Raw genomic sequence first — 25,112 nt, 5'->3', positions numbered from 1 at the left:
GGACCAACATAACAAAGTACCATAGACTTGAGTGTTTTAAACCACAGAAATGTGTTTCCTCATGGTCCTGGAGGCTGGAAGTCCGAGTTCAACGTGTCAGCAGGTTTGGTTTCTTCTGAGGCCTCTCTCCTTGGCTTGTAGACGGCTGTCTTCTCCCTGTGTCCTCACATGACCTACCCTCTGTGCGTGTCTGTGCCCTAATCTCTTCTTATAGGGACACCAGTCATATTGGATTAGGGCTCATTCACATGACCTCATTTTAACTTAATTACTTCTTTAAAGGCCCTACATCTAACACAGTTACAGTCTGAGGTGCTGGAAGGTTAGGACTTCAACATATGAATCTGGGGGAAATACAATTCAGCCCATAACAACAGGCAGTAAATAGACATACAGTGAATAAGTGATCGTGCGAACGGATGAGTGAGTGAATAGGAAGGTTTGCCCCGTTCTCCCTGTGGTAACGAGGTTTGGCCTCCTCCCCTCTTCCACTCAGTCTACGGCTCTATCCTCAGCCCATCTTATCTACACCTAACATTTCAGATGAAAACCTCCAAGCTGCTGCTTCTCTACATCTCTCCATTACACTCACCCTCCTTCTGGTGTCTGTCTCTCGGGGGTCCCCTTCCATTATGGCCCTTCCATTATGGATGGCAGCATCCTCGTGTCACTGCACAATCTATTCTTAAGCATAGTCACATCTTTACCTCAGTCAGCCCACATGTTCCCCAGAGGACAGCTCATTGCCACCTGCCTGCATTCTCATCGTGGCCTGCCCTCCTAGTCGGGGGAGGAGGATGGAGAGGAGGGCACTTTGCTCTTTGATCTCCTGGGTTTTCCTTAGAACATGGACCATTTCCATCAGTTAGGGTCCCAATATTGGGGATAGGTTGCCTTCTCCACTTCCTTCTATAACCCCGATCACCTTCCCTTTAGAACCACTGTGGTCATCCTCTGATCTGCTTCTCCACCTCTTCTCCAGCTGTGACACTTGACTCCAACATCCACAACAAGGACCCACATGATGTGATCGCTTTACAGCTCTAGCCCTCCCCACCCCTGCCAAAGCTCCTGTCCACTGTGTTTCAGCCACACACACAACCCACCCAAGTAGAGCTTTACCTTCAGTCTCCTTGTCATCACCTGTATCCAGGACCTACCTCAGTAGAGAAGGTATAGTCAAGTCAGGTTTGCATTTTATAGGGACCTTTACCCTACATGACAGATAGGGGCCATGAAGACAGCCCCTAGCCAGGAACCTACACAGGGTACGATGTTTGGGTAGCCCACGCCCCTCTCAAACAAATGTCTCATTTTTTCTTCTCTTAGTATCTGTTATGCCATCTGAAAGCCATACAGGGTTCATAGGATAAAAAAAATGTTTGTCCCCAGACCACTCTACAGGGAAAAGAAAAAGACATACTCCAGAGGAAATAAAACATTTTGCTAAACCAGCAAGTCAGTAACACAATCTGGACCTTTTCCCCTTGGCTGTGAGTAATAGGATTTGTTCCAAACCTGTGAGTGTACCCACTTTACAAACTCTCTTAGCATTTCAAATCACAGAGTACCATTCTAGACCTATGGTCTTGAACTTGGAGCTCCCATCTCTGATTACAGTCTCTTTGCCACCCTACTAGTTTCCTTCACCAACTTACATATTATATATTTTACTGCCTTTCTCCCCAGAACAGAATAGAAGCTCCAACAGGGCTGGGATTTTTGACCAATTTGTTCATTGCTGTATCCCCACATCTGAAATATGTTGTTGTTGTTTTAAATGTGTTTGCTTTTTTAAAATTGGAATTTCCAGAGGTTTGACTTTCCTCCTCCTACTAGTTTCTTTCTGAGGACCCCTTGTCCAGCCTGTGTACTGTATCAGCTGTTGTGTGCTGTTCTTGCTAACATCTTAGGTTCCCTTGCCGTTTGATCCTACAAGGCTGATTCCTACATGTAATCATTACTGTCATCTGCTTTTTGCCATTTGTGGCTCCTGAAGCAGGACATTGCTGAAGAATGTCACAGAAGTGCCCTAAATTCACCCACTGTCTACCTTCAGCTAGACCCTCTGGCTGCCTACTTACTTATTCTTTTATTTATGTCATTATTGTCCTGGTACTCTTCCCGGTGTACACCTTTTGAGTTTTTCTGCCCACCTTTTTTTTTTTTTTTTTTTTTTTTTGCGGGACGCGGGCCTCTCACCACTGTGTCCTCTCCCGTTGCGGAGCACAGGCTCCGGACGCGCAGGCCCAGCGGCCATGGCTCACGGGCCCAGCCGCTCCGCGGCATGTGGGATCTTCCCGGACCGGGGCACGAACCCGTGTCCCCTGCATCGGCAGGGGGACTCTCAACCACTGCGCCACTAGGGAAGCCCCTGCCCACCTTTAAGCTCCCAATCTTATGTTAAAACAGCCTTTCTACTCTCAAAAGGTGATCAGTTCAACTTTAGGAAGAACTTTGAAGACATTTGATTAAAATCTTCTTATCAATTCCTTTGTCATGTCATCCCTTTCCGCCATCTTAGAGCATTTTGGACCCATTCTCTCATTGTTGCTTCCTGTTTCAAGAGGAAAACTTACCTATCATCACAACCAAGGTCACCATCTGGTCCCAGTTGTGTGTGGATCCCCCTAAATTATCCCATTGCTCTCTTGCATTCTCAGTGTCTCCCCCTCTGCTGGTTCTTTTCCTAAGCAAAGGTGTAACTTACCACCTCTATCCTGACGACCAAGCTGTCTAGGCACCTCTACTTGATCCAGCCTGAAATCTCTCCTGTTCACTGCCTCTTTTTTTTTTTTTTTTTTTGCGGTACGCAGGCCTCTCACTGCTGTGGCCTCTCCCGTTGCGGAGCACAGGCTCCAGACGCGCAGACTCAGCGGCCATGGCTCACGGGCCCAGCCGCTCCGCGGCATGTGGGATCCTCCCGGACCGGGGCACGAACCCGCGTCCCCTGCATCGGCAGGCGGACTCTCAACCACTGCGCCACCAGGGAAGCCCAGCCATTTCTTAAGCATGGGCGTGCTGCCCACGTACCGACCACCCACTACCCGGTTATTCTTTAACTTCCTTAAACTCCGGCTTTTTTCTCCAGTGACTCTCTCTGTCTGCTGAACTTCCTTCCAGCCACATTGAGTTAATCACCAAGTCCCGTCAGTCCTTCTGTGCTCTGCCTCTAATAGCCTTCTTTTCCCACTCATGGCAGCCATTAACTTTGAACAAACTCTCTGGTTTACACAATTACTGTAGTCTCTTGATTGGTTCCTAATGTACCCTGCAAAGCTCTGCAAAATTAATCTTGCTAAAACCTATTTCATCATTTGATTCTTCTATTCAAAAAAGTTCTTCAGGGGCTTCCCTGGTGGCACAGTGGCTAAGAATCCACCTGCCAGTGCAGGGGACACAGGTTCGAGCCCTGGTCCAGGAAGATCCCACATGCTGCAGAGCAACTAGGCCCGTGCACCGCAACTACTGAACCTGAACTCTAGAGCCCGCGAGCCACAACTACTGAAGCCCGCGTGCAACAATTACTGAAGCCTGCGCTCCTAGAACCCGTGCTCCACAACAAGAGAAGCCACCGCAATGAGAAGCCCGCGCACCGCAACGAAGAGTAGCCCCTGCTCGCCACAACTAGAGAAAGCCCCTGTGCAGCAATGAAGGCCCAACGCAGCCAAAAATAAATTAAAAAAAAAAAAAACACCACTTCTCCAGCCCTTTCATAAGAAAGGGATAAAAAGGCCCAACCCTTTATGGGATAAAAGAGGCCCAACTTTCATCTATTTTAAGTCAGTCGACCATAGTCGTTCTACCATATGTAAACAAATGCTGGAAAGAGTACCAACTTCCTTGTTTTGAACCTGTTCCCCAACAAACTCTATTCTAGCAGAAAATTCTCATCTCTACATTTTCCAGAGGCATTTTCCCACCTGATGCTTTCCCATCTATCCCCCTGATGTTTCCCAATCCTACCCACCCGTGAACTCTCCACGCATCCTTCTCTACCCTTTTATTCAACACCTATTAATTTAACACTTGATATTTACCAGGCACTGTTCCAGAGGCTGGGGACACAGAAGTGAACACAATGGTCTCAAATTCTAGCTCTTCAGGAGCTTATATTCTAGTCTGGGGAGAAAGACGATAAACAAACAAACACGTTTGTTGGTAATAAGCGACCAAAGGAAAATGAATCAGGGAAGAAGGGAAGGAGGTCAGAGACAGCCTCATGAGAAGATGACCTTGAAGCAGAGACCTGGGTGGTGCCAGAGGGAGCCTTGAGGCTGTCTGGTAGAAGGATGTGGTACAGGGGAGAAAGAGCAAACACGGATGGATGCCTGGGGGTGCTTGGGACCAGCAAGGAGGCCAGTGTGGCTGATGTGAATGTGGAAGGGTTTTTTGGGTTTTTTTTACAGCTTTATTGGAGTATAATTGCTTCACAATGGTGTGTTAGTTTCTGCTGTATAACAAAGTGAATCAGTTATACATATACATATGTTCCCATATCTCTTCCCTCTTGCATCTCCCTCCCTCCCACCCTCCCTATCCCACCCCTCTAGGTGATCACAAACCACCTAGCTGGGAAGGGTTATTAAAGGTTATAACTGAATGAGTAAGTGGTGGGAGGTGAGTCCAGGTGATGAGCGGGCCAGAGTCTGAGGAGTCTTGAATGCCATTGGTAGGAATTTGGCTTTTACTGCAAATGAGATGAAAAGCCATTAGAGGGTTTTGAGCAGCAGAGACATCTTCTGCTTACATTGAAAACAATCACTCTGGCTATTGTGCTGGGAATGTACTAACAGGCAAAAATGGAGGTGCTGGAAACCAGTTATTGTAACAATTCAGACAGGAAGATGGAGGCGGCTTGGACTAGGATGCAGGTAGTGGAGGTGGTGAAAAGTGGTCAAATTCTATTAGTATTTTGAAGGTTGAGCTGACAGGATTGCTACCAGATTGGATGTGGGGTGTGAAAAACAGGGGGAGGAGTTCCCAGGGCACTGAAGAATAGACTTGCTGTGGATTGTGATGGGGAAGACTTGGAGAAGATTAAGGACTTCAGACCTGACCTATGGGTGAGGTTTATTACTCACCTAAGAGGAGAGATAAAGTAGGCACTTGGCTAGACCAGGCTGGAGCTCAGAGAAGAGACCTGACCAATACAGCCCATAAAGACTTCTCCCATCTCTACACTTCTAGAACTTCTCATCCATGAAATCCAAAGTTCATGATACAGTCCATGAACGGCCTTGTGATGCCCGTTGTGTTACTCCTTTGTATTATTTAACTCTCATTTTCTTCAAATGTATGTTTGTACCTCTTTCTCCCCGTAGAAAGTTTAACTTCCTCGTGGGCTGGGCCAGCACAACGCTGTTTCATCACAATCCCGTAGCCCTTGACACAGTGCTAGCCATGCAGCAGTCAGGCAGTAACCCTACCATTTTGCAAGCTCACTACCCCTGACTCAAAAAACAAGCCTGTTTTCACTGTTTCTTGTTCTCTTCCTTTACAGGCCACTACGTTCATGGCATTTGTATCTATGGAAACGGAGACTTAAAGTGGTTGATTAATTCGTCAAGCCTCTTTGCTAACAAGTTTGAGCTCACTACGTACCCCCTGACTGTGGAATGCCTAGAGCTGAGGCTTAGAGAAAGAACCCTAAATCAGAGTGAAATTGCAATACAGCCCAGCTGGTATTTTTGATCTACTGCCACTCACGACTGCAGGAAAATCACAGCTGGAAAGAAGAGCTTTTCTTTGTGAGAAAAACTTGGCCTGGGTTATATGAACAGTCTCAGGGCCAAGGTTATGGCTTCAGGACCTGACTACATGACTACATGTTAAAATATTCTCTGGACACCATGAAATATGCTGTCAGGATGGTTGCGCAGTGATGCTGGCGCTTTGGCCACTCTGGCAGTTTCTTGAGGCTCACTCTGTATCAGGCTAATGTTCTGATCAGTGATAAACTGTCCTCAGATTTGCATCTGATCCTCATCGTATATAAATGTTCTAATGAAAAGGAGAGTTGTGGATAATACTATTTAGGAGAAAAAGAATTGGGTTTCTTTGAAGAAGGAATCTTTTATAACAGATCTCTAGCCACACATTGATGGATATCCCCTGCTCTTTGCTTACCTGCACGTAGGCATAGAAATCGCTTTTTTGGGTAACTGACCAATCTCCTTTACAGCTTGAGCTCCTAGAACTGAGAACTAGATCTTGTTCCTGAGTTTCAACAGTAGCATTTTCAAGTTTCCTGTGTCTAAAGTTCTGTATAGAATTTAAAGCCATTCACAGGAGACAGAATTTAAGACAACAGTCCCTGCCTGCCGCTTCAGTAAAAAGCCCCCGGGGGGGATCAGTTTCTTGAATGTTTGTCAGAATGTGCTCTGATCCCATTTTCTTGTTTTCCATTGAGAACGTGGAAAAGTTCTTGAAGCATGAAGAATTTCTAGAAGAGAGGTGCTATTGCATGGGTTTAGCCTCAAGCCTTGAATATCTCAGAGTAAATCACTTTCCTTTATTGCCACTGCTCTCCACCCCGACCAAAGTGATCTTATCTGCAAAGTGGAGACCGAATTCTGTCCCGTGAGCCTTTAAGGAGTCCATAGTTTTCTCTGGGTAGCTTTGCAATGCCTGGGGGGTCATAGGAGTGCCTGGATTTTTAAAAGCTTTCAAATGTGTGTGAGCCTTTTGGTCACTTATCCTTCGTCCCATTCATGTATCCAATTCATTCATTCAGCGTCTGGTCAATAAGTATTTCTTGAGTGTTTATTATCCACCAGACACATGCAGAGACAAGGAGGAGAAGTTAAGTCAGAAGCTTTTTCACTCTAAAAGTCCTGGCAATAATGTCAACGTTGGAAAGGCTGCTCTAGAGAATCTCACAGGGTGGTTGTATTTTAACACCTTCATGTGTGGGGTTGTAGACTGTGATATCAGGCCCAGGATCTCAGAAATTACAAAGTGAGGTCTAAATCAGAGATTATTCCCAAGAGAGAAGGGAAGGAGGAGACGGAAGCCACAGCCGATTGTGTTCTAGGTGTTCTGCTTGCTCCTTACGTCTCATGGCCTTCAAATCTCACAACGCTCTTGGGAAGCTCGCATGATTACCCCCATTTTGCAGATGAAGTGAGTGAAGCTTAGAGAGGTTTTTAGTCAGCATTAGGAAACAAGTTCTCTGTCTGAGAATCGGGATTCTCTTATTGGTCTCCTTTGTTCATTTCCTGAGGTGGAACATTTAGAGAAGGTGAAGTAAAGCCATATTTAGCATCCCAGAATGATCTCAGTGTTAATATTGAGAAAACGTCCGGTCACCTCAGAAGAATGTGAAGTCTACTCTTATATTCCATCCAGTTCCTTGATATTTATTTATTCTAATGAAAAACAGTAACTACAATTAATGATACATTTAATCCACACAACATTATTTTTTTCTGTAATTGTGCCTGTTGAATGTTAATCATATTTAATGACTTCTAGTGACTTTGAAGTAAAGCCTTTTTTTTTCCTGCTACCGAAAAAAAAGATGGAACTGTATTGGTTGATGAAGAGTCAAGGGGTAGCGAACACACCCAGAGCTAAAGGCAGAATCTGAAGATCACCTTTTTTTTTCAACTAATTTACATGACACCACTTGAGAAGAAGGGTTGCTTTACACTGGATCTTTCTCTTGTAGAACAAGAAATCTTTTGGAATAGAAGATGTTTACATGTCCATTGTTGGTCATTTCTTCTATGTCTTAAGTACTTTAATATTGGAAGAGTGTAGTGTTTGGACTAGTGGGTTTCTGCTAGCCCTTGGAGATGCCCTGAAAACTTTGTTTTCAATGATATTCCATGTTGTTTTCTTGGAAATAAATTAATATATTGTTTTCCACCTTTGGGGCTATTGTGTATTTTTATTTGATTGGCATTTGAAGATAATTCTCCTAACATTTTCTAAAAAATAAAAATAAATACATTCATACATACACACATATTTGTCTTAAAATGCCCATCCACTGAAAAATAATTAAGCTTTTCCTCTGTGGAGTGTTGGGGAGAATAACTGGGAATGATAGAGAGAGAATATAATGGAAGATCAGTTTCATTTAAATTGGGTACAACCATTTTAAAATCTGAGGAAGGAAGAAGTTAGCCTTCTACTCTTGCCCCCTTTATTTATTTTTTAAAAATCAAGGTACAATTTAGGAAAAAGACATGTTAATATTATCATAATTATTCGATTGTCAAATGCCAAAGTTTCTGAGCAGCCTTTCAGTGCTAAGTTTGGCTAAACAAATTTTGCCTCTAACAGACACATGGAAAATGACAGAAATACTGAGGAAAATAACTCATTTAAACAACATCTGATGCACCATTTTTTTAATGCAAAATGTTTAAAAACTAAAGTGAGAAACATTTCAAACTACAAAAACAATAAAAATATGTTCATAAAAATAGAAAGAATACATAAACCAACTATACTTCAATAAAATTTTTTTAAAATATGATAAAATCAAGTTCATAGGTAAAAAATAGAAAGAATACAGAAGAATATAGAATAAAAAGTGAATTCCTTTCTCCAGAAGTAATCACTTGATTGGTGTATATTCTTAAGTGTCTTTTCAGTGCAGTGATATCCTGTGGCAGTGCTGTCCAAAAGAATTTCTGCAATGATGAAAATGTTCTATATCTACACTGTCCAAGATAGTAACCACTCAATTTAGCCACTGGGCACTTGAAATGTGGCCAGTGTGACTGAGGAAATGTTACTTATTTTTAGCCACATGTGACTAGTGGTTATTCTACATCAGTTATATACACGTGCTTGTGTATACGATGGAAATATACACAAAGACACATGTACTGGCTTTTTTTTTTTTTTTTGCGGTACGCGGGCCTCTCACTGTTGTGGCCTCTCCCGTTGCGGAGCACAGGCTCCGGACGCACAGGCTCAGCGGCCATGGCTCACGGGCCCAGCCGCTCCGCGGCATATGGGATCCTCCCAGACCGGGGCACGAACCCGTATCCCCTGCATCAGCAGGCGGACTCTCAACCACTGCACCACCAGGGAGGCCCCTGGCTTTTTTTTAATGAGTTGATTATAGAGATGTATAATAGAAATTATACCTTTTTGCAACTTGCTTTTCTGGGCCCTTCAAAAATAAACTTACTTTTAGAATAGTCTTAATTTTACAGAAAAATTACAGATAATACCGAGTTCCCATATAACATAATATATAACATTAGTATAATACATTTGTCACAATTAATGAGCCAGTATTGATACATTATCACTATTACCTAATATTCATACTTTATGTAGAGTGCCTTAATTTTTACCTAATATCCTTTTTTTGTTCCAGGATCTTATGCACGTGCCACATTAGGTTTAGTTATGTTTCTACAGTCTCCTCTGGGCTGTGACCGTTTCTCAGGCTTTTCTTGTTTTGATGACCTTGACAATCTTGAAGGGGGCTGGTTGGAGATTTTGCAAAATGCCCCCCACCCATTGGTTTTGGCTGATGTTTTTCTCATGGTTAGATTGAATTTGGCGGTTTGGAGGAGGAAGACCACAGAGGTAAAGTACCATTTTCATCACATGATATGAAGGGTACACACTATCAACTTAGTTTATCACAGCTGATGCTGGCCTTGGTCACCCGGCTTAAGTAGTGTTTGTCAGGATTCTCCACCGTAAAGTGACTCTTTTTCCCTTTTTCCATACAACACACTTTGGAAGGAAGTCATTATTCCGAGCCCATACATAAAGAATGGGGAGTTATAGTCCATCTCTTTTATTTATTCATTTATTTATTTATTCATTTGTTTATTTATTTTTAAAATTTAAAAATTTATTTATTATTTTTTATGGCCACGCCGCCGGCATGTGGGATCTTAGTTCCCCGACCAGGGATTGAACCCGTGCTCCTTGCAGTGGAAGCGCAGATTCTTAACCACTGGACTGCCAAGGAAGTCCCTTACTCCACCTCTTTTAGAGTAGAGTATGTACATAAATTATTTGGAATTCTCTGAACAGGAGATTTGTCTCTTTCCCCCAATGTATTTATTTATTCAGTCATTTATTAATATGGAATCGTAGATATTTATTTCATACTTCAGGTTATAATCCAATACTACCTTTTTTTTCCTCAAATCATTCCAGCTTTGGCCATGGGTAGCCCTTTAAGTTGGATCCTGAGGCCCTTTGACATACCCCCCTCATGGGGGGGGGATGGTTCTTGAACACTTTCTTACTTCCTGGCATTACCAGATGCCCCATTCGAGCATCTCTTGTTGTTCCCTTGTTCAGGTTTTAGGATAAATAAGTACAGTGGCCATGGCCTGAGAAGTACATGGTGATCAGAGGCTCAGATCCTCCAATTAGGGTCTGGGTCACTTCACCAAGTAAGCTGTCTGGACTAGCAGAGGTGCTAATGAAGGATATGGGGAATCTGAAATGGGGAAGAGAAAAAGGAGACCCTGGGTATCAGTTACAGCTTCGAGACCAGCTGCAATGGTAGAAGCTGTTGGTCATTCCACTAAGCTTCCCTCCATAAGTTTCCCCAAGAGAAGACATTCACCCGATCTTGGAGGATCTGGTCCCTAAAGTTATAGGAAGAAGTTGATCCAAGCTGCTCCAGCATGGAGGCTGCACTGCACAAATGGGACCTCCCCAGTACTGAAGTCAGCCTCCTCTGGGAATTACTCTCAGCCAATGAGCGTGGCCTCACCCAAGGACACATCCCATCTGGAGTCAGCCTGCACCCAGTGCCTGGATGACGTGGGGCTGTAGAGGCCCAATGCCCTCACCTTAACTTGGTGTGCTCTAGGGTGGACCGAGGTCTTATTGTGAGCTCATTGCAGTCCAAATTTTCTATGCAATCCTGATCCCTTCTCTTCCCCCACATAAGTATGAAATCTGAAGTGCTCCCTTGCACGTCAATCTCCAGTTTAGGGCCTGGTATCTGGAGAACCTGACCTGTAATGTGTTCCCCCCCCAAAGTTGGTACAAAAATTCACCCGTATTTTCTTTAACTTTCATAGTTTTTCCCCACATTTAACTCTTTAGTACTCATACCATCTATAACTTATTTTGTCACATGATTTCAGATAAGGTTTTACATTTTTACTCAGTTAAAGAAAGTCAATTATCCCAATACTATCTTTCCCCATTGATTTAAAATGCCAACACGATCATGTATTAAGTTTCATATGTTTATGGTTCTTTTTCTGGACTCCTGTTCTACTGATCTTTTGGTCTATTCATGTGCCAAAACCATATATTAAAAATTACTGTAGGGAACTTCCCTGGTGGCACAGTGGTTAAGAATCCGCCTGCCAATGCAGGGGACACGGGTTCGGCCCTGGTCCAGGAAGATCCCACATGCCGCGGAGCAATGAAGCCCGTACATCACAGCTACTGAGCCTGTGCTCTACAGCCCGCGAGCTACAACTACTGAAGCCCGTGAGCCACAACTACTGAGCCCGCATGCCACAACTACTGAAGCCCATGCACCTAGAGCCCGTGCTCCACAACAAGAGAAGCCACCACAATGAGAAGCCTGTGCACCACAATGAAGAGTAGCTCCCGGGCTTCCCTGGTGGTGCAGTGGCTGAGAGTCCGCCTGCCGATGCAGGGGACACGGGTTCGTGCCCCGGTCCGGGAAGATCCCACATGCCGCGGAGCGGCTGGGCCCGTGAGCCATGGCCGCTGGGCCTGCGCGTCCGGAGCCTGTGCTCCGCATCGGGAGAGGCCACAACAGTGAGAGGCCCGCGTACCGCAAAAAAAAAAAAAAAAAAAAAAAAAGAGTAGCTCCCACTCGCTGCAACTAGAGAAAGCCTTCGCACAGCAACGAAGACCCAATGCAGCCAATAAATAAATAAATAAAATGTAAAAATACATAAATAAAATAAAAATAAAGTTACCATATGATCCAGCAACACAACTCCTGGGCATATATCCAGAAAAGATGAAAACTCTAATGTGAAAAGATACATGCACCCCAATGTTCATAGTAGCACTATTTACAATAGCCAAGGCATGGAAGCAACCTAAATGCCCATCAACAGATGAAAGAATAAAAAAGATGTGGTGTATGTATACAATGGAATATTACACAACAATAAAAAAAGAACAAAATATTCCCATTTTCAGCAACATGAATGAATCTTGAGATTATCATACTGAGTAAGTCCAACAGAGAAAGACAAATATCATATGATATCACTTATCTGTGGAATCTAAAAATTAATACAACTGAGTTTATTTACAAAACAGAAACAGACTGACAGACATAGAAAACAAATTTATGGTTAACAGAGGGGAAAGAGGGGGAGAGGGATAAATTAGGAGGGATTAACAAATACATAACAATGTATATAAAATAGATAAACAATGAGATTTTCTGTACAGCACAGGGAACTAGATCTAATACCTTGTAATAAACAATAAAGTTAGGGGCTTCCCTGGTGGCGCAGTGGTTGAGAGTCCGCCTGCCGATGCAGGGGACGCGGGTTTGTGCCCCAGGTCTGGGAAGGACCCCCATGCCGCGGAGCGGCTAAGCTCGTGAGCCATGGCCGCTGAGCCTGCGCGTGCAGAGCCTGGGCTCCGCAACGGGAGAGGCCACAACAGTGAGAGGCCCGCGTACCGAAAAAACAAAACAAAACAAAAACCACAGGATAAACAATAAAGTAAAAGAATCTGAAAAAATAAAAAATTCTTTAAAATAAATAACAGTTTTACCTTTTCCTTCTTTTTCTTGTCTTCTGACATGCAGAAATTTGCAACACAGTTTTAAATGGTAACAGTGATAGCAGCTGTCCTTGAGTTGTTCCCAGTATTAAAGGACATGTTTAACTCTGGTACATGATGTTGGAGGTTTGAAGTAGATTTCTGGTAGATATCCTTTACTGAGTTAAGAATCAGAATACCAGAAAATAAGTATAAATAAAAATATATTATGGGGACTTCCCTGGTGGCGCAGTGGTTGGGAGTCCGCCTGCCAATGCTGGGGACACGGGTTCGTGTCCCGGTCCGGGAGAATCCCACATGCCGCGGAGCGGCTGGGCCCGTGAGCCATGGCCGCTGAACCTGCGCACCTGGAGCCTGTGCTCTGCAACGGGAGAGGCCACAACAGTGAGAGGCCCACGTACCGCAAAAAAACCCAAACCAAACAAAAAAATATTATGATTCTAATGTTTTTTAAAACCCCAGTTGCTGTCTCTTCTTTGTTGCTTAATAGAATTATGAGTGACTTTGGTTTAAAAAACTTTTTTCTTGGGCTTCCCTGGTGGCGCAGTGGTTGAGAGTCTGCCTGCTAATGCAGAGGACACGGGTTCGAGCCCTGGTCTGGGAGGATCCCACATGCCGCGGAGCAATTAAGCCCGTGAGCCACAACTACTGAGCCTGCGCGTCTGGAGCCTGTGCTCTGCAACAAGAGAGGCTGCGACAGTGAGAGGCCCGCGCACCGCGATGAAGAGTGGCCCCCACTTGCCACAACTAGAGAAAGCCCTCGCACAGAAACGAAGACCCAACACAGCAAAAATAAATAAATTAATTAATAAACTCCTACCCCAAACATCAAAAAAAAAAAAAAAAATTTTTTTCTTTGCACATATTACTTCAAAAGATAAGAGGGAAATGTCACCACTGTTAATCTTTTTACACAGTAAAAATTTAGGATAACAGGAACTTCCCTGGTGGCCCTGTGGTTAAAACTCCGTGCTCTCAATGCAGGGGGCCTGGGTTTGATCCCTGGTCAGGGAACTAGATCCCACATGCCGCAACTAAAGATCCCACATGCAGCAACGAAGATCCCTCGTGCCACAACTAAGACCCGGCACAGCCAAATAAATAAATAAATAATAATTTAAAAAAAGAATTTAGGATAGCAGTCTATGCATAGCAGTCTATGCCAAGTGGGAAACGGGAGCAGAGACTCACTTGAACAGACTAAGCAAATAACTGGAGTTTGGGAAAACTAATGCCAGAACTAGAAGTTTCCTGTTGTGACTACTCCCTCTTCTGGTCATGATGGCTAAGGGCTTAAGAGGTCAAGCCAATGGAAAGACACTGGAGGTCAAACTCCCAGGGCCAAGTTCTGACCTCAGAAAGAAGACTAACAGTGATATCTCTGAAAGGAGGGGGGTAAGAGGTGACGCTGACCATGCTCACTTTTCCACGAGGAACGCCTACGAGCTTTGAAAGCAGTGGGCTTCCGTGGTGGCTGTCAGGAAGATTAACTTTGGTGAGTCCTTGGGAGCCAGCCCAGGAATCCTGACCTCCCTCTTGGGAAGGATACTGGGGGCTGAATGGTCCCAAACAAAAGGGTTCTTATGAAAAGAAGGCAAAATTCAGAAACCAATGGCCAGCATCATGTGTCAAACTGTAAAAGGGAATCTCAAGCATGTGATCAGGAGCTGAGGCTGTTAGGAGAAATGGTTGAAAAAGTTAGTGTAACGTGAAAGTGAATTATTTATGAACTTCAAGCCATTTATTTCTATTAAAGTGAATTAATTATTAGTGAGCTTCAGGGCATCAGCTGTACACAAGGCAACAATGGAAGGTTTTCGATGGCTTTCTAAAAGGTTTTATTTTAAAATAACTTTAGACTGCAGAGAAAAGTTACAAAAATGGTACAGAGAATTCTTGTAGACCTTTCACCCAACTTCTAATGTTAACATCTTACAAAACCAAAGTTCAATGATCAAAACCAGTTTTGTTTCGTTTTTAATTCTATGCTGGCTGTGTGTTGAGAGTCGGAGCCAGGTGACTTTCACCTTTGCACAGGACAGACCAGATGGGTAAGGTGAGTCCCAGTAACGTGTAGGTGCCATCACATTAAACCAAATGACAGCAAGGAACTGGTCTCAAATGATATTTACAGATGAATATTGCACTATGAAAAGGAAAGTTTTGTACATTCTCTATTCTAGACTATGGAAATGAGATACAAGAAAAGGATGGGGGAGGAGAGAAAATCCATAGTCACATCACTAAGAAAATGGTGGGGAAGGAAGCACGGGTAGGTCAGTTAAAATGTGTCCTGCGTCTTACAGATCACTGGTTGGGAAACTCTTGATTCATTTTCTTAGGATTTTACTAAATAGGGGTAATGGGTCGTGAAGAGCAAGGAGGAAAAGCACTGATTACTGCCAGGTCCGCACATTGAAACTCTGGCGCTTAACACCTTTTGTGATCCCCTGCCACATACCTCTGAGCAGGTGAGGCATGATAACTCCATGATTAGCATTCCATGGTGGCTTTCACAGAGGACTCAGCAGGAAGTACCCGAATTAGACTTTCCAACTGCATGGCTGTGTATCAGAGATGACCCAGTGGAAGAAGGATGGTTTAAAAAATAACCACAGTAATAACATGAGATTCTTTGGGAATAACAACTACCAAAAGCAACAGAGTGACTTAAATACATGACAGGCTGGTAGACAAATATTTGAAAATCTAGGAAATTTACTAAAACACTGATGTTGTAGTCACTACCATACATGGAAATTTTCCTACCTGGATATGTGATCAAGAAATTTTTCTAAGGGATGGTGGGAATCTGGGCAAATGCCATTTGAAAAACTTCCACAGTATAAAATGGGGGTAAAGAAATATTGTTGTGTTTTCATAGGATTTTTTTGAGCAGGAAGATTCCACTCATTCCTCTCTATATTTAACAAATGCACTGTGCCAGTTTCAGGTTCTGGGTATACAGCCGTGTACTAAGACTGGCAGATCCTTTATATCGTAGTTGAAGGGATAGAAAAATTACAAAAATATATCAACAAACAAGATAATTTTAGGTAGTGATTAAGTGTTACTGTGAAGCAAATAAAACAGGGTGAAGTGACAGAGGTCAACAGATGTGGAGAGCGTGTGTTTCCCCTAGATTAGGCTGCCAGGCAAGACCTCTCCATAGAGGGAAGTTTTGTTTTTGTTTTTTTTTTTTGCGGTACGCAGGCCTCTCACTGCTGTGGCCTCTCCCGTTGCGGAGCACAGGCTCCAGACGCACAGGCTCAGCGGCCATGGCTCACGGGCCCAGCCGCTCTGCGGCATATGGGATCTTCCCGGACAGGGGCACGAACCCGTGTCCCCTGCATCAGCAGGTGGACTCTCAACAACTGCGCCACCAGGGAAGCCCAAGGGAAGATTTTGAGACTGCAGTTCTGCTCTCTGCAATTGATCACAAAGACTGAAGTTGGATGTTGAGACTTGCCTTTACCAATGTATTTCTTGGCTTTGTTGAAAATCCAGCGAGTCAAGAGATGCTTGAAGAAAAAGTTGGTTCCTGTGCTTGGGCGGGGAAAGTACAAGTCTGCAACATAGTGTAGCACCAGAAATTAGGGTAGTGCTCAGAGAATAATGAGAACATATCAAAAGGCACAGAAGTCACCTTGAAGAGGCTCCTGCTGGCTAATCTGGGACACTTTGAGCATCCAAATAAATATGATAGTAATAGGTTGTAATTCAATAACTAAGAGTCCATAAATCCATACATGCATATACACATACATATATACACACCTAAATGGAGGAGAAGGGAAAGCTCTTATAGTAAAAGACCAACGAATAAATACAGAAGGAATATTGGAGTTAGGAAATCATGAATGGCTGCTGTAACTCATGGGTAAAAGTTTGACAAGGAACAGAATACTTACATAGGTTCAAAATATCTCCCCATAGATTACTTATTAATTTTAAGCATTCAATTGTAACTTTACAGTGAAAAAAAAAGCCTAAACACATCATCTAATCAAGTGATCAAAGTTATACCACTGAGAATTCCCTGGTGGTCCAGTGGTTAGGACTCTGCCCTTCCAGTGCAGGGGACACGGGTTCGATCCCTGGTCAGGGAACTAAGATCATGCAAGTGGTGCTGCATAGCTGGGTGGGGGGAAGTTACATTGGGATATAAGTTACATAAAAAGTTACATAACACTGGGACAGACTGACTCACAGTCAATCTGATAGAAAGCACTGAGAACATAACATCACTTTAGTGGTGTCCCTAAACTGAATAAACTGAATCTGTAGTCATGAGAAAACATCAAACAAACGCAAATTGATCAACATTGTAGAAAATAACTAGCATGGTCCTAGATTAAAGGAGATTAATGAGAAATGAAAATCAATGCAATACATGATCCTGGATTAGATCCTAAACTGGAGGTATAAAGGAAAGTTATAAAGGACATTACTGGGAAATAGGAAAAAATAGTATACAGATTATGGATTAGATAATACTATTGTGTCAATTTTAAATTTCCTGATTATACAAAACAATTCTTTTTACTTAGGAAGTACCAAGGTGTTTAGAGTGTAAGGTAGCATGATGTCTCCAACATACTCTCAAATGGTTCAAAATATGTACACGACACATACACACAAAATAGTAAAGCAAATGGAACATATACAAACAATTGGTGGATCTTGTACTGTTACTTCAGCTTTTCTGTAAGTATGAAAATATATTAACATGAAAAGTTACCAAAAAGCCAACCAACTAGCAAAACAAAAACACCCAAAACCTCACTTGCTTAAGCTTCATCTTGGTGATATGACTGAAGTCATCATTTCTGAAGGAACTCTGACCTTCATGGCACAGCTGTGTATAAGGTGGAACTGAGCTCCTATTAACTTGTACCTCTGGACATGGTGGTACCACAAGCCAAGTTCCAAGCATAATCCTCTCTGCCCTTTGAGTACAGCAGAAACCCTATTTATCCTTCATAATCAACACTTATCAATCTAGTCAAAACCATGATCTTTCTAGGATTAGCTTGTAAATTTCTTTCTTTTTTTAATGTATGCCTCTTTATTTAATAAAGTCTTAATCATGGTAACTTTATTTTTAATTAATTAATTAATTAATTAAAAAATTTTTTTGGGCTGCATTGGGTCTTCATTGCTGTGCATGGGCTTTCTCTAGTTGCAGTGAGCGGGGGCTACTTTTCGTCGCGGTGCATGGGCTTCTCATTGCAGTGTCTTCTCTTGTTGCGGAGCATGGGCTCTAGGCGCATGGGCTTCAGTAGTTGTGGCACGCAGGCTCAGTATTTGTGGCGCACGGGCTTAGTTGCTCCATGGCATGTGGGATCTTCCCAGACCAGGGCTCAAACTCATGTCGCCTGCATTGGCAGGCAGATTCTTAACCACTGAGCCACCAGGGAAGTCCCTCAGCTTGTAAATTTCTACCCATATTAGTACAGCTCTAGACACACTGACTGGTCTCCTTTTGATTCAAGGACACCAAGGTCTTGCACATGCCAGCTGGATCTGTTAGGTTACTTCTGCTACAAATTAAAAAAATTCAGAGTGGGTTAAAGAGTAAGAAAATACATTGTGAAGTAAGTCAGAAAAACAAATACTGTTTGCTAACACATATATATGGAATCTAAAAAAAAATGGTTCTGACGAACCTGGGGGCAGGACAGGAATAAAGATGCAGATGTAGAGTATGGACTTGAGGACACGGGGAGGGGGAAGGGGAAGCTGGGATGAAGTGAGAGAGAGACATGGACATATATACACTACCAAATGTAAAATAGATAGCTAGTGGGAAGCAGCCACATAGCACAGGGAGATCAGCTCGGTGCTTTGTGACCACCTAGAAGGGTGGGATAGGGAGGGTGGGAGGGAGACGCAAGAGGGAGGGGATATGGGGACATATGTATATGTATAGCTGATTCACTTTGTTATAAAGCAGAAACTAACACAACATTGTAAAGAAATTATACTCCAATAAAGATGTTTAAAAAAATACATTATCGTACGTAACAAGCCTAGACGTACAGAGACTCCAGGGTTAGCTAATTCAACAGCTCAATGCCGTTATCATGGATCCAGTTTCCTTCCGTCTTCCTTCATTGCCATTTCCATCGGCACTGCCTTCAGTTTGTTCCCCTAACAGTCACAAGGTAGCTGCAACAGTACTGAGCATTATATCTAAACCTAATGTCCAGAGAAAGAGAATGTATCTGTCTTCTGTTTCTCCTTTTAACAAATGAGGAAACATTCTCCTCACATCTCATTAGCCAGAATTTTATCATACGTCTTTACCTAAATCAATCTCTAGCAAGAGGATTGGGACCACTGCATGTGTCTCAGATCACACAAGAGCCATTCCCTGGAACCAGACATGATGCTGGCCCCCAAAACACATGGCTGTATCAGGAGGATGGATATGCGAACAGGTCAGGGCTCTGTAGGAAAGTGGGGCCTTGCACACCTTCTTTTGGGATGGGGAACATGAATGGAGAACCTTACCACTGTCCCAGGTAGAACTAGATTGAACCAGTTAGTAATTTCCCAGTGCCAGCGGTTCTCAAAGTGTGGCATCTGTACTGTCATCAGCAGCATTACCTAGAAACTTTTTAGAACTGAAACCTTCAGGTCCCATGCAGACCTACTGAATCTGTTTTAACAAGCCTTGCAGGCAGTTCTGATGTGCTCTAAGGTTTGAGATTCATTGCTCTATTCCAGTGGTTCTCCACTGGGGGCATTCTACCTCCAAGGGGACACTTGGCAATGTCTGGAGACATTTTGGTTGTTATAACTGGGGTATGGCATGCTACTGGCATGTAGTGGTAGAGGTCAGGACATTGCACAGACAGCCTCCACAGCAAAGAAGTGTCCAGCCCAAAATTTCAGTAATGCCAAGCTTGAGAAACCCTGTCCTATGCTACAGGGCTGGACAAGCTCCTTTACAGAGGCTGCAGCCCATCCAGCTCTCTTTGCTGGATTCAGCTCGTTGGGACAAGGATTAGCATGTATTAAACACTCTCAGAACGGAAGTCTATGGACAGAGTCTGGTTAACTCTCCTAAGTAACAAGTCTTCAGGCCTTCAGGTCACTCAGATCAGTCCCGGGGGTCTCCTGAAGTACCCATCCATGGCAAAGCAATCAACAGGACACGGCGTTTACCTTCAGAAGCGAAAAAAAAAAACCCCATATTTTATAAGAGACACAGTCAACATATGCATTGAAGTTTCAGAACTGGTGTTTATGGGAGTCCAATTCCTCTATCTTAGAGGCTGATAATCTGTATTGATCGAGCACACTTTTTCCATGCTGAGGATTCAGCTGTGACAAGTGAGTTTCCACTGTCTTCTGCTGTCTAGTTCTCTCATAAGAGAGCCTGAGGGTCAGGAAAAGGAAATCAAACATCTAGTTCTAATCTACATTTTTCTATACTAGATGCAGGCGAGAAACCTTGTATTGTCTGTGAATAGAGGAAAGCAGCAAATTATATCAGAGTAGCTAATGCCACCATCAGTTCAGGTTAGGCCCATCTCGTATTAAACCTATTATCTTTTTTAAAAAATTGATTTACAATGTTGTGTTAGGAAACGTATTTTCAAATGTCTTAACAGTGCGGCCTGTTCTACCATGATAGTTCTGCGACCTCTTCTGGCACTTACATAATATAACATACTTGGGACCTCCCTGGCAGTCCAGTGGTTAAGACTCCATGCTTCCAATGCAGGGGGCGTGGGTTCGATCCCTGTTTAGGGAACTAAGATCCCACATGCTTCGTGGCACGGCCAAAAAATGAAAAAACAAACAAACAAAACCATAATGTAACCACACTTCTGGAAATGAATGTGCTGGTAACATTTATTTACATTATGTTGTCTCATCTCAATCACATTTAAGTCTTGGAAATCTGTATTTGCATACAAAATCCAATACATTCCTGGGAGAATTTTTTTTTTAACAAAAACAAAACAAGATACAATTAATGTGATCGTTGGGTAGCTTAATGAACATCTTGCTTTTGGGGGGTCTCATCTGGGATTTCAGAGTGAACTGTATCCAGAGGCTGCCAGTGGCAATTCATGAGAGAGTCATAGAGTTCTTCACTTTCCACCATAAATTCTTGGTTTAACTCCTCAATATTCAGATGAAGATTTGGATCTGAAGAAGCCAATAACATATGAAAAAAAATACAGTTTTACAGGACACATATTAGAAATGGCTTAAAATTAGAGCTTTTAAAAAAACATTAGCAGGAAATATTGCAGACATTTAATGTTAAATTTTTTAATTGTGTGTTTACTTTCAATAAGACTTAAAAATAGAAATTGAAGCTAAAAAAGTAGTGCTACCAGACTCAATGAGCGTCTAGATGGTGGAAAAGATGGAGAAAATGGGTGGAATTGAGAGATAACGCCCGTGGAGATGAACGGACAGGACTTGGAAATGCATTAAACTTGGAGCAGCAGAGAAAGGAAGGGTCGAGGATGAGTCTTGAGTTTCTAGCATGAGGACTTGGGCAGATACAATGCCAAAGAGTGAACCAGAACTAAATCCCTACGACAGGGCTTTGAAAAATAAGCATGCTGCTTTATCTGTTTAGTTAACAGATTGATATAAGTGAATAAATTGTTTATAGCAATTAATTCAGAAACAGAGGGAGACCTACACTGGAATCCTCCAGTAGGATCTCTCAGTTTCTAGCCAGTTGAGTGAATGAGGAACCTGGAAAAGGGGTTAGTTTTGTTTTCAACGAGGGCAACAGGAGTTTTCTGTTACCTTCTAGTGAATCTTCATCTTGGTTTTCAGCCAGAGCTGTGGTTTCCTACAATGAAAATCAGTATTATTTTAAGAAAAAACTAATTTTACTTAAAGGGTTACTCATTCTCTTGGAAGAATTTAGCTCTCAAAAATAATATACACTAAACTCCCTTTTGATCAACTTTACTTTGAATTTTGATTAAAAGAACCTTTAGGGCTTCCCTGGTGGTGCAGTGGTTGGGAGTCCGCCTGCCGATGCAGGGGACACGGGTTCGTGCCCCGGTCCGGGAAGATCCCACATGCCGCGGAGCGGCTGGGCCCGTGAGCCATGGCCGCTGAGCCTGCGCCTCTGGAACCTGTGCTCCGCAACGGGAGAGGCTACAACAGTGAGAGGCCCGCGTACCGAAAAAAAAAAAAAAGAACCTTTAAATGATATAAGTGCAATGGGTGAACCGCGTCCATAGAAGAAAAGTCACAAAGGAGGGGCGTCAGACAAAGGCGTCTGGCTTCTCTGAAGTTTCAGGGAACTAACTGGCATCCTGGGGCCCCTGGGCGAGGAACCAGACAGCAGGGACCCTGGCATCAGACTCCACAGGTACCGTAATAGGTACCCAGCTCTCCACCTGGAGCTCTGCCCTCCCTTCCAGGTGACAATCTGCAAAGTCTCCATGAGTACATACCCCTCGTGGCCTTCTAATCACAACCCCCCACCCCACGTCTCAGTTAAGGACCAGGACAGTAGATGCTTAAGGAAGTGCAGAGGCTACAGAGAAGCAAACCAATCAATTAATCTCTGACTTAAGGAAAGAAGTAAATTCCAGAGGCACTCCCAAAATAAATCTTGGTTAGTTACTCCAGACTCTGTGGGCTCTCCTGGGGCAATGCAAGTTTTTACAACTCCTCTCTGCAGGCACCGGCTGGGAACCTGCCTTTGTCAAGGACATACAGCTGATTCCTGTATGTCCTGTATGTCCTTAATTTCTGAAGTTGATAATATACTCAAACCTATACTTCTCTATTTGAAGATACAAAGTTAACCACAGGAAGTCAGACCATCTCCCAAAAGAGCACAAAAAAGAGAGAAGTGAAAGAAGAAAAATATGATAAAACCTCAGGTGGATGTTCCCTGGTGGTCTAGTGGCAAGGACTTGGCACTTTCACTGCCGAGGGCCTGGGTTCAATCCTTGGTCTGGGAACTAAGATCCTGCAAGCACTGAGGCACAGCCAGAAAACCCCAAAAAACAGGCTTGAAAAATTGGAAATGAAAGTCTTGGCAAAAAAATACCAAGCAAATGCACGTTTTAAAAACTGAAGGCTTAGGTGTTAAAGCCAAGGCTATCACACAGAGTGTTACTGTGCACACAAATTGGGGGAAAAAATTTGTAACACTTTGACTGCAAAGTGCTAATTTCCCTATTATGTAAATACCTCACACAGTCAAGAAAAGGGTGGGGGGGACAACAAGGCAAAAGGAAAAAGGTAGACAAAGGACGTCAATGAAATCACAGAGCACAGATACCAATAAACATTTGAAAGTTATTTGCCCTCAATGAAAGACAAATGCCTTCCTCACCTGTCAGACTGGCTAATCACACACAGAAAATCATGGAGAAGCAAGCCATACCATCAATGGAAAGTGTTAAGCTCAGGCAGGCTTTTTGGAGAGAAGCTTTTGCTGTTTAAGATTTTAAATGTCATATCCTTTAATCAAGGACTTCCCGTTCTAGAATTTTTCCCTTAGCCAAAAAACACTCAAATTCTTGAAAAGAGGTAAAAGGAAGTTTGTTAAAGCACCAAAAACATTTAAAATGTCAGTCGATAAGTGATGAGCTAAAATCACAGCACATCCAAATAGGCAACTTTTAAAGAAAGCTCTCCTGGTAAAACATAACAGCAGCAAGGAATAAACTAGTAAACCTATCCGACACGGTCTATTCTAGCCAAGGCGCCCCGAACTCCCCAAACAGAAATTAAGCCCATTCACAGTGATTTAGTGAGAGTAGAAGGGAAAATCTAGAGGCCATAGATCCACTTGAACAATGCTTTCTTCTAAGTGGGGACGGAACGGGGAAGAGAGTGCGGTGGTGGAGGCTTTCTCTTACTCCAATACCTCTTTTAAAGAAATATGTTGGGGCTTCCCTGGTGGCGCAGTGTTTGAGAATCCGCCTGCCAATGCAGGGGACACGGGTTCGAGCCCTGGTCTGGGAAGATTCCACATGCCGCGGAGCAACAAAGCCCGTGAGCCACAACTACTGAGCCTGCGCGTCTGGAGCCTGTGCTCCACAACCGGAGAGGCCGTGACAGTGAGAAGCCCGTGCACCGCGATGAAGAGTGGCCTCCTCTCTCCACAACTGGAGAAAGCCCTCGCACAGAAATGAAGACCCAACACAGCCAAAAATAAATAAATAAATTTATTAAAAAAAAAAAAAAGAAATATGTTACTTTAGTCATCCAAAAATTAAAATGTGTTAATGTTTGCTGCTACAGCAAATTAAAAAAAAAAGTACCTCTTGTCCAATTTTAAGTGTTTACGGGTAAAATCTATTGAATGATGCTAAGCTACAATTTAGTAGCAAGAATTCCCGCACAGACTTCACCAACCTATTATTTTTAGAAAACAGTGAGGACTGAAATTGTTTGCAAGTCAAAATGTCTCAGGTCATCAGCTTTTACTCTCTGGTACTAAATTAGGGAGCAGAAGCCAGGGCTGTGCGAATTTGAATGAGAGGATCTGGAAGCGTGAGGAAAGGAAAAAGATGTTTCCATACGGGGCACCCAAACCACCCAGTATTAATGCCAGGGAGAGATACCTTGGGTGTAAGCGAAGTTTCAACTGGGTATCCGGAGGTCTCACACACAGAATAAAGGTTGGGTCCATTTCCACCCGTTCCATAGCCACAGCTGTAGCCAGAAGGAGGATAACAGCTGTGCTGTTGCTCATACCAGTTGCCAAAGGGGTAACTCTGGCAGGAATGGAAGTCTGGCTTCACTCTAAGAGCAGAAGGGAAAGGACAGGAATGACATCACCAATCAAGGCAGAATCACTCAAAACCCAGGACTCCCTCTACTTTCCCAGACGTTACAAGTAAGGATGATTTCCGCTTTCACTGTTTTAAGCACACCTATTTTCAAAGCAACAGTTTGTAAACTGCCAAATCGTATAAGAACCAGAACACGACCGGTCTTCCTTTTCGTTCAGAGTAGGAAAAATCAGCTCACCTTTGCCAGTACCAGTAATAATTATTTTGTTGCGCTATGCCGAAACCTGCAAAACTCTCTTGTTCAGCCATTTATCCAGACACTTGATAAAACGATCGGAAACCCACACTTTTGACTCCTGCATCAAAAACTCCAGGCAGCTCCTGGTCTAAACCCGCTCAGCCCCACAAATAACTCTTACAGCTGCCTCAGGGATAGGAATTGCCTGCAGTGTCAATTTCGGCCAGGTACTTAATTCCTTGACTTTCATGTGGGTTAAGGAGTGGGTGGGGCTGGGAAGGAGTGTATTGGGGTCACCTGGGGGAACTCCTGCAAACTTCCGCGGGCTTTGAGCTGCCTGCCCGCTCCCGCAACTGTCAGGCCAGGGAAAGCCAGCCAGAAGGGGGAGGCTCGGG

At 43.3% G+C, this 25,112-nt stretch overlaps 2 protein-coding genes across 4 annotated transcripts in view; one reads left to right on the top strand and one right to left on the bottom strand.

Annotated features, from left to right (window-relative positions):
• Nucleotides 1-5,694, top strand: part of GCNT2 (glucosaminyl (N-acetyl) transferase 2 (I blood group)) — a gene marked incomplete at both ends in the record, with an annotated part of 86,998 nt that extends 81,304 nt beyond the window's left edge. For all 3 annotated transcript variants that reach the window (XM_079713526.1, XM_079713527.1, XM_079713525.1), the window contains one exon: nucleotides 5,504-5,694. In XM_079713526.1, coding sequence (XP_079569652.1) covers nucleotides 5,504-5,694 — 191 coding nt within the window. The remainder of the gene's footprint in view (nucleotides 1-5,503) is intronic.
• Nucleotides 5,695-20,740: 15,046 nt separating this feature from the next.
• LOC307059208 (uncharacterized protein C6orf52) lies at nucleotides 20,741-24,788 on the bottom strand (the record flags this gene model as incomplete). Its single annotated transcript, XM_079713001.1, has 4 exons — nucleotides 20,741-20,898; nucleotides 21,517-21,562; nucleotides 24,309-24,489; nucleotides 24,718-24,788. The coding sequence occupies 4 exons, from the start codon at nucleotides 24,786-24,788 to the stop codon at nucleotides 20,741-20,743; spliced, it is 456 nt and encodes a 151-aa protein (XP_079569127.1).
• Nucleotides 24,789-25,112: the final 324 nt, after the last annotated feature.

This window comes from Hyperoodon ampullatus, assembly GCF_949752795.1.
Source record: "Hyperoodon ampullatus genome assembly, chromosome: 10".
Taxonomy (NCBI): domain Eukaryota; kingdom Metazoa; phylum Chordata; class Mammalia; order Artiodactyla; family Ziphiidae; genus Hyperoodon; species Hyperoodon ampullatus.
Note: the sequence above shows the minus strand (reverse complement) of the source record. Positions and strands in the feature narration are given on the sequence as shown.